Source organism: Belonocnema kinseyi, chromosome 8 (genome assembly GCF_010883055.1).
Source record: "Belonocnema kinseyi isolate 2016_QV_RU_SX_M_011 chromosome 8, B_treatae_v1, whole genome shotgun sequence".
Taxonomy (NCBI): domain Eukaryota; kingdom Metazoa; phylum Arthropoda; class Insecta; order Hymenoptera; family Cynipidae; genus Belonocnema; species Belonocnema kinseyi.
The window spans coordinates 31,776,811-31,790,286 of NC_046664.1; the positions used below are offsets into that span (position 1 = coordinate 31,776,811).

A 13,476-nucleotide genomic window follows, 5' to 3' on the forward strand; every position below is an offset into this window, starting at 1 on the left:
GAGGGCGCATACTTTGAATAAAATATTTGTTATCATTCTCTTGAAATAAATGTGTTTTTTTCTTGAAAAAATACCGGTTTCATATGTATACACCTGATATAGTCAATCAGACACTGCGAACACAGGACACATTCTGTCTTGCCCATCCAATCTTCTTGTTCAATTGAAGCAAGCATCTTTTGGTCTTTGGATCTATCGTCAGTTTTAGCCTTCGAGTTAAATCAGCCAAAGATCTTGTAGCACCATAAACTGAACAACTGATGATCCAGAGTTCGGACTCCTCCTAGATATCCTCACGAAGGTAAGCATCCATTTCAGCCAGATCTTTGGCTTAAGAGGAACCTGCATGCCAATGTTCCTTCTTATTCTGAAATCGCGAACATCATTCAGGAGGTGCCTGCTTTCCGCGGTTGGCCTTAATGTCATTTCCTTATCTTCATCTGCAGCTTGCTTAAGCAGTAGGTGTGCAAGCGCTCCGCGTACAAAAGCTCTGTGTGTTTCTGGTACGACAGAGTATGCATACGTGCCATAAAAACTCCGTGAGCAGGGATAATGCTGGAATGGTAGCAGTCTGGCAAGTCATCCTTGAGTTGCTTCATTCACTCAATGTAATTATTTCGCCGGTTCGTCGTGTGTTTCCATCTTAATCGAAATCGCGATAAAATTTGAGCTGTAACCACGTCTCACGATCATGAGATAGGTGATTAGAATCTGCAATCGACTGAATACGATGATCCGGCAAAAATCTATTGCATCCAGAGAACACGGAACGAGTCAAGGAAGATCCCCTTCTGCATTTTCCCCGCAAAAATCTTAGCATATCGTTGACCCGCAGCAATGCTTTTCAGCCTATTAGTCATTGAAAGCTTGGCACCTCCAAGAGCACCGATGATCAGGACGATTAGCTTAATAGAATATTCCAAATATAACCGTCGCAGCTCCCTTACAAGGCCTTTATACCTATCTTTCTTTTCATTCTCCTTGGCTGTAACGTTTTTGTCAGCTAGTGCCAAAAATTCGATAACGAACATGATTCGTTTCTTGAAATCAAGAAGAACCATGTCAGGCCTAGAGTTCACAACAGAAAAAATTGTTAAGGATATGAAGTTCCAGTATATGTGGCATTTCTCATTTTCGACATTTGACTATTTCCCTAGGAGCGTTTGGCGGAGCGGTATTAGGACTAATGTTGTGAGAGTGACAGACATGAGAATAAAGCACTCTTAATTCCGCATTGTGCTTTGGATGTACGTCGTTCCCAGAGTAGGCTCTTCCAAATAGATATATGAGGTGAAAATGCAGGCCAGATGCTATTTATGTTCTTTGTGTCCTCAATCAGTGAATGCTGAACTTCGTAAACTTCTCTCAAAAATGACTGGAGATCCCCTGGCTTTGGTGAGTGGTCAACTGTAACTGAAGGATCTTGTAAGAGTCGTGATGAGTCAGAGAAAAACTGTTTATTTTCTGTGACCCAACTCTCCCTCCATTCTAGGTATATTCTAGCTTCAGATAGGTACCATATTCTGTCAAGAATATGCTGCCTAATGGTCAGCAGCTTTGACATGTTGAGCGTGCGATGACGAATCCACAGTTCGCGTGCGAACTGTCGGACCTTGACATTAAACTTCTAGCCAGATGTTCTGTAGTTAATCACACACTGATTACGGGACGCTATTGTCTTGCACAGCCTATCTTTGTGGTGAGTTAATGCATTCGTCTTTTGGTCTTGTGATCAGCCGTCGATTTTGTTTTGCGGTTTGCATCCGCCAAAGTTCTCGCCTCATTATACACACTACAGTAAATTAATAGTTTCAAGAAAAATTATTTTGATCATTTTTGTTATTGTTGTGTTCGAATTTTCCAAAAAAAAATCAACACAGAAAATGGATTTTCAGCGAAACAGTTTAATTTTCTACAGAAAATATGAATTTTCAAATAATATTATGAATCTTTAACCAAGAAGATTAATTCTCTACCAAAAAGGCGAATTTTCTATACAAAAAAAATTAATTGTCAACCAAATAGTTTAATTTTTAACTCAACAAGACAAATTTCCAACAAATCAGATGAATTTTCAAACAAAAAAATGTCTGAAAAAATATTTAATTTTCTAAAAAAAAAAGATTAATTTTCAAATCAGATATTGAGTGTTTAACTAAAAACACAAATTTTTAAACGCAAAGATTAATTTTTTACCAAAAAAATATGAACTTACAACAAAATAGTTCAATTTTCAATTAAAGAGATGAATTTTGAATATTTTGAATTTTGAAATGTCTTTTACAAAATAGTTCAATTTTCTATAAAGCAGATTAATTTTCTTTTTTTTTTAATAATTGAGTTTTAAACAAAAACATGAATTTTCAATTGAAAAGATTAATTGTCTGCCGAAAAATTTAAATTTTTAACATGATAGTTCAATTTTCAACAAAATTGTTACATTTTAAAGCCAGAAGAAATAGTTATCTACAAAAAGGTTAAATTTTCAACACGAAAATATTATTTAAATAAAAAAATTAATTTTCTACCGAAAAATCACAAAAAAGTTACTTTTCAACCAAATAGTTTAATTTTCTACCTATTTGTTGAAACATATTGTCTTATTATCCTATTATTCTATTATCCTACCTATTTTTGTTCAAGGAAAAAAATGAATTTTCAAGCAAAAATCGGAATTTTAGACCAAAAACGCAAATTTCAACAAAATACATGCATTTTCGACTAAGAAAAATAAGTTTTCACGAAAAATGAAATAAATCACTTTTCAATGAAGTAGTTGAATTTTCAACTAAAAACGAAATGTGCAATTTTTCATTTAAAGAAATTCATTTTCAACCAGACAAAAAAATCAAGAATATAGTCAAGAATTTAATCTTCAACCTAACTTATACTTTTTTAACGAAAAATAGAATAGTCCAATGTTCAGTTGAGAAAATTAATTTCGAATAAAAATTCAACACAATAGTTGAAAACTTCTAGGATTATTTGTGTAAATAATGATATAATACGCAGTGAAATCTCGCTTATTTGAAGGGCCGCGAAAGGTAAAGATTCGATAATTTTAAGGCTGGAGGGGCCCCCACCTCTGCCACAAGTCGTCCGGTTAATTCTTGCCAAGTCACGTTCATTGGTTGCTTCGTACCTGTATCGATGCGCGCGCTGCATTTAACTTTTTCCACTGCGCATGTACCGAAAAACGCGGATCTATTTGAAATCAATAAATACTATCAATAACTCAGATAAAGATTTAAAACAAAATTTCACTTTTAAGAAATGAATTAAATTGAATCTAAGAAATTGCTCATTTCTCTAAATGTAATATTTCAAGTTTATACTTCGTAATTTTAAATAGACACGCGCTTTTCGACTACTGTGAAAAACTTTTAAAATCCTAAGAATTCAAGTCGAAATTTACTGCATTTTCAACCAAAGATATGGATATTTTTGGTTTTAACCAAAAAAGATTTTCTATTAAAATAGATGAATTTTCAACAACAAAAATGAATCCTTAACCAAACATTTGGATGAACAACCAAATAGATAAAGTTTCAAACCCAAAAGACGAACTTTTTAGGATACGGTTGAATTTTCAAGAAAAAAGTGACTTTTTTCCAAAAAAGAGACTTTTCTACCATAAAAGATCAATTTTCAAAAATTTGTATTGCATTTTTAAAAAGCGAATATCAAACAAAATAGTTAAGTCCGCAATCAGATAAAAGACTTTCCAATCAAGAAAGATGAATTTAAAAGAAAAAAGTTGACTTTTCAACTAAAAAAGATTTTTGTGCACGAATAAGGAATCGTCAAATTTCTGTCAAACAAAATTCATTTTCAACAATAACAAAATAAATTATAAACCAATTGAGTTTAGCCGAAGAAAGTGAATTTTCAATTGAACAGTTGAATGCTCAAAAAAAGTTGAATTTTAAATCAACAAAAAGAATTTTCTAATCAGAAAGACGAAGTTATAACAGAATACATGAATTTTCTACGAAAAATTTGAATTTTTAACTTATAAAGGATGAGGTTCCATTAAATAATGAAATAGTTAAATTTGCAGGCAAAAAAAAATGCTAAAAACAACAAAATTTTATAAAAATATTTAATTTTCAAACAAGGAGGTAAATATTTATATAAAAATGAATTTTGAACAATGTAGTTCAAATTTTAACAAAGCAGTTTAATTAGCAACCAAAAAGGTGATATTGTTAACAAATTCATTAAATTTTCAACCATAGACATCAATTATCATACCTTTGATACGTTGCCTAGTAATTTAGTTTATTTGTTCTTTTCTGTTTAAACTCATGAATAAATGTCTATTTTTATTTGAGTGAAAATACTATTTTCACGGTTTTCATCCTCTAACGTCAACCAAATTTCTACAAAGGACATAAATTTTGAATAAAACCTTTGCGAACTTTAGAGCCAAAGGGAAAACCAATTTTCATATAAAGTAATGAATCAACTAAAAAATTAATTTTTTAAAACATAGTTACAACTCCAAACCTATAGGTTTATTTTTTCAACCAAAAAATATAATTTTTCGACGAAACATGTAATAGTTAATATTTCAAACAAATAGATTTTAATTAAAAATAAAAAACAGTTGGATTTAACTAATTAGTTCAATCTTCAAACAAAAAAGATTAATATTCAACCAAAAGTTACATTTTTTTACTAAAAAGGGTGCATTTTTAACCAAGACATTAATTTTTCACAAGGAAATTTTCAACTAGAAAAGATTGAATTTCAATTAAAATTTCCAGTTTTCAACAGAAACCGAAATATTTTCATATTCCCTCCAGAGATTAGTTTTTAATAAAAAAATGAAAAGAATTTTGATAAATTAATTGAATTTTCAACCAAAGATGAATCTTCAATAAAAAAAAGAAACTTTTAACAGAGTAGTTTAACTATTAATCAAGTAGGTGAAATTTTGACAAAAAAAAGATGAGTCTTAACAGAATAGTTACATTTTCAACAAAATGATTCAATCTTGAACCAAATGGTCGATTTTTTAAACAAATGAGACAAATATTGTATCAAAAATATAATAGTAGACTTTTCAAATTTCTTTAACAAAAAAGGATTAAATTTTAACAAAAAAAGGTGTATTTTTTTATTGGATTCGCATTTAGGCAATAAAAAAGACGGTGAAAAAAGAATTATTCAATAATTGGGAAAGTAGGGGAATATTTCTTCAACAAAAAAATGATTTTTTAACTAACTAGTTCAACTTTTAACCAAGTAATTATATTTATAACGAAAAAAATGAATTCTTAACAAAAATGTAATAGTTGATATTTAATCAAAAAAATATATTTTTTTTTTTATTAAAAACAGTTGAATACATTTAAAAAAAAGAACGAAATAGTTGACTTCTTAAAAAAAAGATGAATTTTCAACCAAAAAGATGAATTTGAACTAAAATGATTAATCTTCAGCCAAATAAGAGAATTTTAAACAAAGTAGTTCAATTTTTGACAAAGTAGTTTTACTTTCAAACAAGTAATAGAATTTTCAATTAAAAAAATGAATTCTTAACGAAAAATATAATAGTTGATGAATAAACTAACAAATGTTTTAATTTTAAATCAAAAAGATTTTAATTCATCCAAAAAGCTCAATTTTCAAAAAGATATTCGAATACACAGTCAAACAAGATTTTTACTTTAAACCAAAGATTTTCAATTTTAATTAAAAAAGACAACATTTTTATCAAAGAGCTGAATTTTCAAACTAAAAAGACGAATTTTCATCAAAATTGTTAATTTTGCATCCAAAAAATATTTTTCAGTCCAGAAAATTTAAAAGGATTTTTGAAGATTTCACATATGTCGAAAAAATATGCAATATTTGAGTAGTTTAAAAGATATTTAAGACTAATTGACATATGGACAAAAATTAAGAATATTTTATGCATGTTTATAATTTCTTTAAACTTTTAAAATATTTATAATCTCTTCAAAACTCTAAAAATCCCTAAATATCTTTTTAACTGACTTTAAGTATTCCTGAAATTGTTTTAAAAACTTTCGGATATATTTTCGAAATTTTTTAAACCTTTTGCAATGTTTTACAATCTTCTTAAATTTTCTCTTAAAATTATTTTGAAAAACATAAACTCGTTTTGAAAATATGAAAAATTTATTTTTCAATGATCTACATTTTGTTTTAAGTTTTTTGAGATTTTTTATTATTTTTGACATTTAAAAAAACTTCTTAATAACCTTCAAAATTATTCGAATCTTTTCTAAAATTTTGAAAAGTTTATGCAAAATTAAAAAAATTACCTTCAAATCTTCTAGATTATTTTTTGAGCATTTTGGAAATCTTTTGTAATCTTTTAAAGTCTTTTGAATTATTTCCTTAAAATACATTTTTTCAAATAAAAAATCATTTTTAATTTTCGGAGAAACCTTTAGAAAAAAATTGTTTTTATTCTCTTGAAACCTTTCAAAATACAAAATTATAAACCTTATAATTTTTTTTTCATATCTCTAAAATTCTACATTTTGTTTTAAATGAAATTACTTTTGTTCCCTTTCAAACTTCTAAATATCTCGTAAACTTATATCAACTTTTTCTAAAACTTTGTAATCTTGCAAAATTGAACAATTTTCCTTTGAAATCTGCAACATTCTTTTCCGAAATTTTAGGAAATCGTTTGATATCTTCTTTAATATTTTATTTAAATTAATTTTTCAAACGAAAAAATTAATTTAAATTTTCCCTGGAATCTTAAGAAAAAAAAGTCATGATCTTAAAACGTTCAAAACAGCACTAAATCGCAATAGAATTACGTTATGAATTCTCTTCCGGCATATTTCACCGGATTAAAATTTTCTCTTCTTGAATATTTTTATCTTCAGAAGAGAGGAGTGATTACAAGACAAATTTGATTATATGACAAATTATTCAAAAAAATGTTAAAACTTATTAGGCTAAAAATAAAGGGTATTATGTTTAAATTCCATATCTTATTAAAACTTTATTTCATATGAAAAGTCAAATATTACAATGATTAAAAATTCAGATATGAATAAATAATTTTAAACAATTATGTACCTGGATGCATTGTTGGGGATGAAACCAGTTACGATGATTGTGGATGTTGGTAATATATTGTTTAATTTCAAAGGTACCGTCGCATCCTGCAACAGAAAGTAATTTCGAAATAAGGATGAACTGATCAAATAAACAAAAAGAAATAAAATCTATATATAATTACCAGTTATTAAAATTTCTTAAACTTTAAACGTGATTTTCATTTTTATTTTAACGTGCCTTTTTTATGTTTTTTACGATATAAATAATGATCAAAAAGCGGATAAGAGTCACTGAAATTATTCTGACGAGCAGAGTTCTTAGGTATTATAAATAATTTACATTTCCCTAAATAAAAAGTTAATCCAAAAATATTAATTAAGTATAAAGTATGTAGTCTGAGGGTTTCTAGCAAAATATAAAAGAAATTCATGGTAAAATTATTGATCGATACCACTGTCCAAATTCCTATATAAATTATTATTTATACCTGTAATAATATAACTATTGTATTAATATTAATTATACATAATACCATCAATTATATATCAAACAGACAAATTATGTGATTAGACTGACGGAAATTATATTTTCTTCGATAATTTAATTTAATACGTGAACAAATTTCACAATTTGAAATATGTTTTGTTTTCCGTTTCATATGATCCTTCTCTTACTCGGTTATTTATTAAATTAATATTAACCAAACTTATCCCCATTTTTCACCTGTCATAAAAGACTGTTTTTTAATCGATTCTGAATATTTAAAATTGTATATCGATTGATTTTCAACTGATTATTAAAATTGCTACTTTAAAAAACGGACTTTCTAAGTTTGTTTTCTAATTTTAAACATTTTGAAAACTGAATTTTTAAATCAATAGTAAATTTCCATTCACTACGCGATTAGAGCCACACGTAAAAGAAAGATAATTAAATAAAATAAAAAATAAATTAAATCAGAAAACCCTTCAGTAAACAAAAATATAAACTAAATCTGAACTTTTGTGTCATTATCAAAAACGGATCTATCATTTTAAAAAATCGATTAATATCACTAAAGAAAGAGATTAAAATAATGTTAAAAATGTTTTGTATTACTACAATTTTTCTAAAATAAAAATTCACAAGACAAATAAAAGACGCGAGACAATTAAAATATCATGCAAAACTGAAGTCAAGTAAAAAATTGTGTTCAATTTTCTAAAAACGTAAACAGAATATACTACTTGGAAAAAAACCTTCGCAGAAATTTTTATAAGATCCTTTTTCCCCTGTAAGGAATTTTTTGGTCAATTTTTTATTAAAATAAAATAATTATTAATTCATCAAAATAAATCTTAAGTCATATTTATATTTATTCTCCTTATTTATCAATTTTTTTCATTACCATTTTTTCATTTTAAAAACACTTTGAATTTGAAAGAAAAAATATCGGGGTGTCTATCCGATGGATGATTTTAAATTCCCGGTTATTTCACGGGTTTCTCCCAGGTAATCGTTAATTTCCTCTGGCCTGGAATGCTTTCAACTTCCGAATATTTCTGATTGGAATAGGAAATTGTGGGAGAAAATTAGAATTTTGACTTTAAACACGGACTCCTGTTTAAAATCCGTTCCAAGTCAAAATTATGTTTATTTACAACATTTTCTCTTATGATTTAGACATATAGTGATCTTTTTTTTTTAATTTGGAAGAGGGAGGTTTGCAATTCTGCAAGATTTTTGTTTGCAAAAAAAGAAATAATTTTTTAATTTAAACAAATTTTCTGGGACAATTTACCCTGAATGGACTAACTTTTTTAGATCGAATCTGACACAACTGTTTCCTCCGAACTGGATAATTTTTTCTACACTAATTTTTTCGGGCTTAAGGCCATGTGACGAGTGGGTCACGTGACCAGATTCCTAACTTACCGACACCTTTTCTGTTTCCCAACTTATTTTCAAACGAAACGCCACATCGAGTTGAAAATTTGAGAAACTAAATAAGAAGCACTAATAAACATGTTTCTGGTCCTAAATTTTTAGAATTATGGAAAAAGTTTTTTTTGTAAACAAATTTTTTTTTGCTTTTTTCATAATTATAAAATTTTATAACCAGACACATGTTTATTAGCGCTTCTTATTTTGTTTCTCAAATTTTCTACTCGATGTGGCGTTTAGTTTGAAAATAAGTTGGGAAACAGAAAAGGTGTCGGTAAGATAGGAATCTGGTCACGTGACCCACTCGTCACGTGGCCTTAAATCAGCTGAACGTCATCGCAGAAGCGGTTTTTTATTTTATATTTAAATGGTGATTTCGATTTAACAGAATTATTTTTTCGCTCTTCTGAAAATTTCTGACTTTGCTTGTCATCCATAGTTCTGTACTGCAATCCTTCGAATTTTTTATTATAAATAAACTGTAAAATGATCTTTCAAAGCTGGTAATTGTCAAAAATAATTTTAAATTCATTTAATGTAAAAATAAATCTGAATACAAAAAAAATATCCGAGTGTAAGAAAAAAATTCCTAATATTTTACGACAAATAATTTTCTTAATGAAAGTATGAATATTATCAAAAATGTACTAATATTATCTTAAATCTATAGAATTCCGTTTGATTCGCAAAAATATTAATAAATATTCACAATGAAAGTATAAGAAAATTTCTCTAATAAGAAAAATTTCCCATTTTGATCAAGTTTTTTTTAATTTCCTAAACTTTCTGATTTATCCTCGATTTTTTCGGGAATATTTCCGACTCATTCAGAATCTTTTTCAAAAATTATTTACAGTAATTAAATATATGAAATCATTTTTAATTTATTGCACATTAGTACATTCAAGAGAAAAATCCTGGACACTGAATCTCATTCCACGGCATGACACGGTTTTTTTCGATTCTTATTACAGAGCTTATGATTACTCTGCTTATTATAAAAATTATATTATTTTACTGAAATTCTATGTCCCAAGTAAACCTGAAATTTGATTTTTCTTCTGAAATTTTTTGTCACAACTTAGATTATTAGAATTATAACTATTTTCGAAAAATTACTGTTCCAAGTCAGAAGTGTCATTCTTTTGGAAAATTCCGTATTTCAAGTGAGAATTATGATTTTTCACAAATTCCCTGTTCCAACTCATAATTATTAGAATAATAAAAAATATATGAAACCATTTTTAATTTATTTCATATTAGTACATTCGAGGGTAAAATCCTGGAATTGAATCACACTCCCGGTCATTTTCCGGGTTTTCCGGTATGTTGATTTTTTTCTTTAAAAAAATATAGTACATTTTTTTATTAAGGAAAATAAAATATATTTTTTTATTTTGAAAAATAAAATAAATTATTGTCCGATTAGAATATAGTTGAATTTTCTACCAAAATATGAATTTTCAATTAAAATGGTGAATATTTAATCAACAAGATTAATTTTAACAAAGGAATATAACTTTTAACGAAGTAGTTGAATTCTTAAAAACCAAAAATTTATTTTCAACTACAGAGGCACATTTTAAATTATAATTATGGAACATTGAACTGATTTAATTAAGCAAAAAAAAAACAAATTTTCAAAATAATGTTTACATTTTCTACTAAATTAATTAAATAGTTTAAAAAAATTAATAAAAAAAATTTCAACAATATTGTTAAATTTTCAACCAAAGAGATGAATTATCAATTAAAATGATGAATATTTAACCAAAAAGATTATTAAAAAAAGAGTTTAACTTTTAACCAAGTAGTTGAATTCTCAAAACCAAAACATTAATTTTCAACAAAAATTTAATCATTACCTGGAATAGTTTAATTTTCATACAAAAAGATCAATTTTAGACCAAGAAGATTATATATAAAAACGAATTTTTAATAAAATAGTTCCATTTCTAACAGAAATAATTTAATAGTTTAAAAAATTCATGTTAAGAAAAATGAATTTTCAACTAAAATTGAATCTTTAAGTGTAATCGTATAGTTTAAAAAAAAGATTAAGTTTAGACCAAGAAGATTTAATGTCTACCAAAAATACGAATTTTCAAGAAAATTGTTATATTTTCAACCAACGTGATGAATTTTCAATTAAAATGATAAATGTTTAACAACAAAGATTTTAACAAAAGACGAATTTTCCAAAAATTAAATAGGTAAATTTACAGAAAAAAATTAATTTTTAACTAAAGAGATGAATTTTTAACTAAAATATTGAAATATTTCACCGAATTAGTTTCATTCCCTCTTCAAAAAATGAATGTTAAACTATAAACGAATTTTCAACCAAATAATTAAATATAATAATTAAATTTAACAAAAAAGTTTAGTTTCCAAGCATATAGTTGTATATTCAACAAAAAAGATAGATTTTCAACTAAAATGATGATTCTTCAAGTGAAAATGTTTAATTTCCAATTAAAAGATGAATTTTAGAACAAAAAGATTATTTTTCAACAAAAAATAAAAATATATTTTTTTTTATTTTAAAAAATAAAATAAATTATTGTGCGACCATTCTAATATATTTAATTTTGTTTCAAAAACCTTTGAAATAACAAAAGCAAATCATGAATATGTTATCGCGTTTTTTGTTATTGTTTGGTATCTATACACTACATTATCATAATAGATATCCAATAATGGGCCTCACGTCACCGATTAACAACCTACAAATCAAGCACCTGTTTTAGATTACGACACACTATTTTTCAAACAAATTGTATATATTTTTCACGCCCTTTTTTATTGCAAATATTCCAAAGTTCTCCGAACTGATCCGCAAATTTCTCAATCCAGGATCACCGCACTTTATTGTACTACACTGAAACTTTTAATGAATGAAAACCGCTAACGATCACGACAGTAGGTATATAAAGTCAATTCGGCACTCAATTTTTCGAAAAATTAAATGCTTATGTTCTATTTTTATTTACTCACCAAAGAAATCGTTTCTGCATCCGCGAGAATAAAATTTTTCAGAGCCTCTTGTCGCTCAGCAATCATATTTCGTAGCCACTCCCGAGACATTTTCTGAAGAGTGAAAATGGTCGTGAACAGACTGATGCAAAAACATATACCCGATGTTCATAATCAATTGGGCCAGTCTACTTCTTCCAGGCTCAACGGCCTGTACGTACAAAGGGCCGTCTATAAAATAAGTTACATTTTACATATTTTTATGAGGGGGGGGGGGGTCCTACGCTAAAAAATAAGATTTGTAAAAAGTTGGAGGGGGGGGGGGAGTACGGTCGAGAGATAAAGTTTATCGCGTTTCCTGATGGTAAATTTTAACAGTTTGCGAATTTTGCGAAAGATGGCCCTGCAATTGTTCACAGTATGGTGGTTCAAAAATGGATTGGAAAATTTGTTTATTCAAATTTTCATGGATATCACCCAAATCCATTTTTTTAAATGATATTTAGAGCCTTTAGAGATATTTATATTTATTTAAGCCCCGTAAAGTGTATCACTATTTCCCATAAGAAAAAAAGACGTTTTTGTAAATTTTATTCAGAAGCGTCAATATTTATGAGAATACAGTTGAAACTCAAAATTGTTCTTCACAATTAACTATAGAATACAAATGAAATATTGCTTTTTAAATATCAACCTTATAGTCTGTTTTATGGGATCCCAACAAAATCCCAGAAGTAAAAATATGGGTTTTGCAAGTTTTTGACGCTACTTATGATTTTTATGTGGTTTTCTAAATGCAAATTTTTTCTAATATATAAAATACTGCTTTATACAGATAATTAGATGTTCAAATCAATTTTTTAAACAATTTATTATTATTTTTAATAATATTCTCTTAGAATAATGCTGGAAAATTGTAGTTTTTTTCAAAAATTTTCCACTCTTTGTCCAATTTATGATTGGAGTGAGATGAATAATTAAAGTTAACAAAACCAATTGTTTAAATAATTTATTATTATTTTTAATAATAATCAATTAGAGTGATGCTAAAAAGTTGCAGTTTTTTATGAAATTTCTAATTATTTGTCCACGTTTCATTTGGAGTAAGTTAATAATTAATTCAATTTAGAAAAAATAGTTACTTAAACAAATTATTATTGTATAAATATCTTTATCATGATTAATGCTTGATAGTTGCGGTTTCATCTAACATTTTTAAGTATTTGCCTAATTTTTACATAGTGAAATAATAAATAATGTGAACAAAAGAGTTATTTAAACAAATTATTAATGCTTATAACTATTGTAACGAAGTGGCTTGTCACTCGTTGTGGATCCTCCCCTGACTTGTGGTATAAATATTAATAATAAAAGATCATGAAATATTCCACGACCAGCATGAACTCGAAAATCTAGAAAACTAAGGAGTGAGTCTGAGAATTCTGGTATGTCGAATGAGTGTAGATAGGCAATTTTTAAGTTTATTCTATTTAGAAAAGAAGGAAAGATGAGAGAACTGAACAC

At 27.1% G+C, this 13,476-nt stretch overlaps 1 protein-coding gene across 1 annotated transcript in view; it reads right to left on the reverse strand.

Moving 5' to 3' along the window:
• The window catches only part of LOC117178973 (galectin-6-like), a 23,904-nt gene extending 11,689 nt beyond the window's left edge, over positions 1 to 12,215 (reverse strand). The window contains exons 1-2 of the mRNA XM_033370568.1: positions 11,974 to 12,215; positions 7,072 to 7,157 (exon numbers count right to left, since the gene is read on the reverse strand). Coding sequence (XP_033226459.1) covers positions 7,072 to 7,157; positions 11,974 to 12,063 — 176 coding nt within the window. The 5' untranslated portion in view covers positions 12,064 to 12,215. The remainder of the gene's footprint in view (positions 1 to 7,071; positions 7,158 to 11,973) is intronic.
• Between the last annotated feature and the right edge of the window lie 1,261 nt (positions 12,216 to 13,476).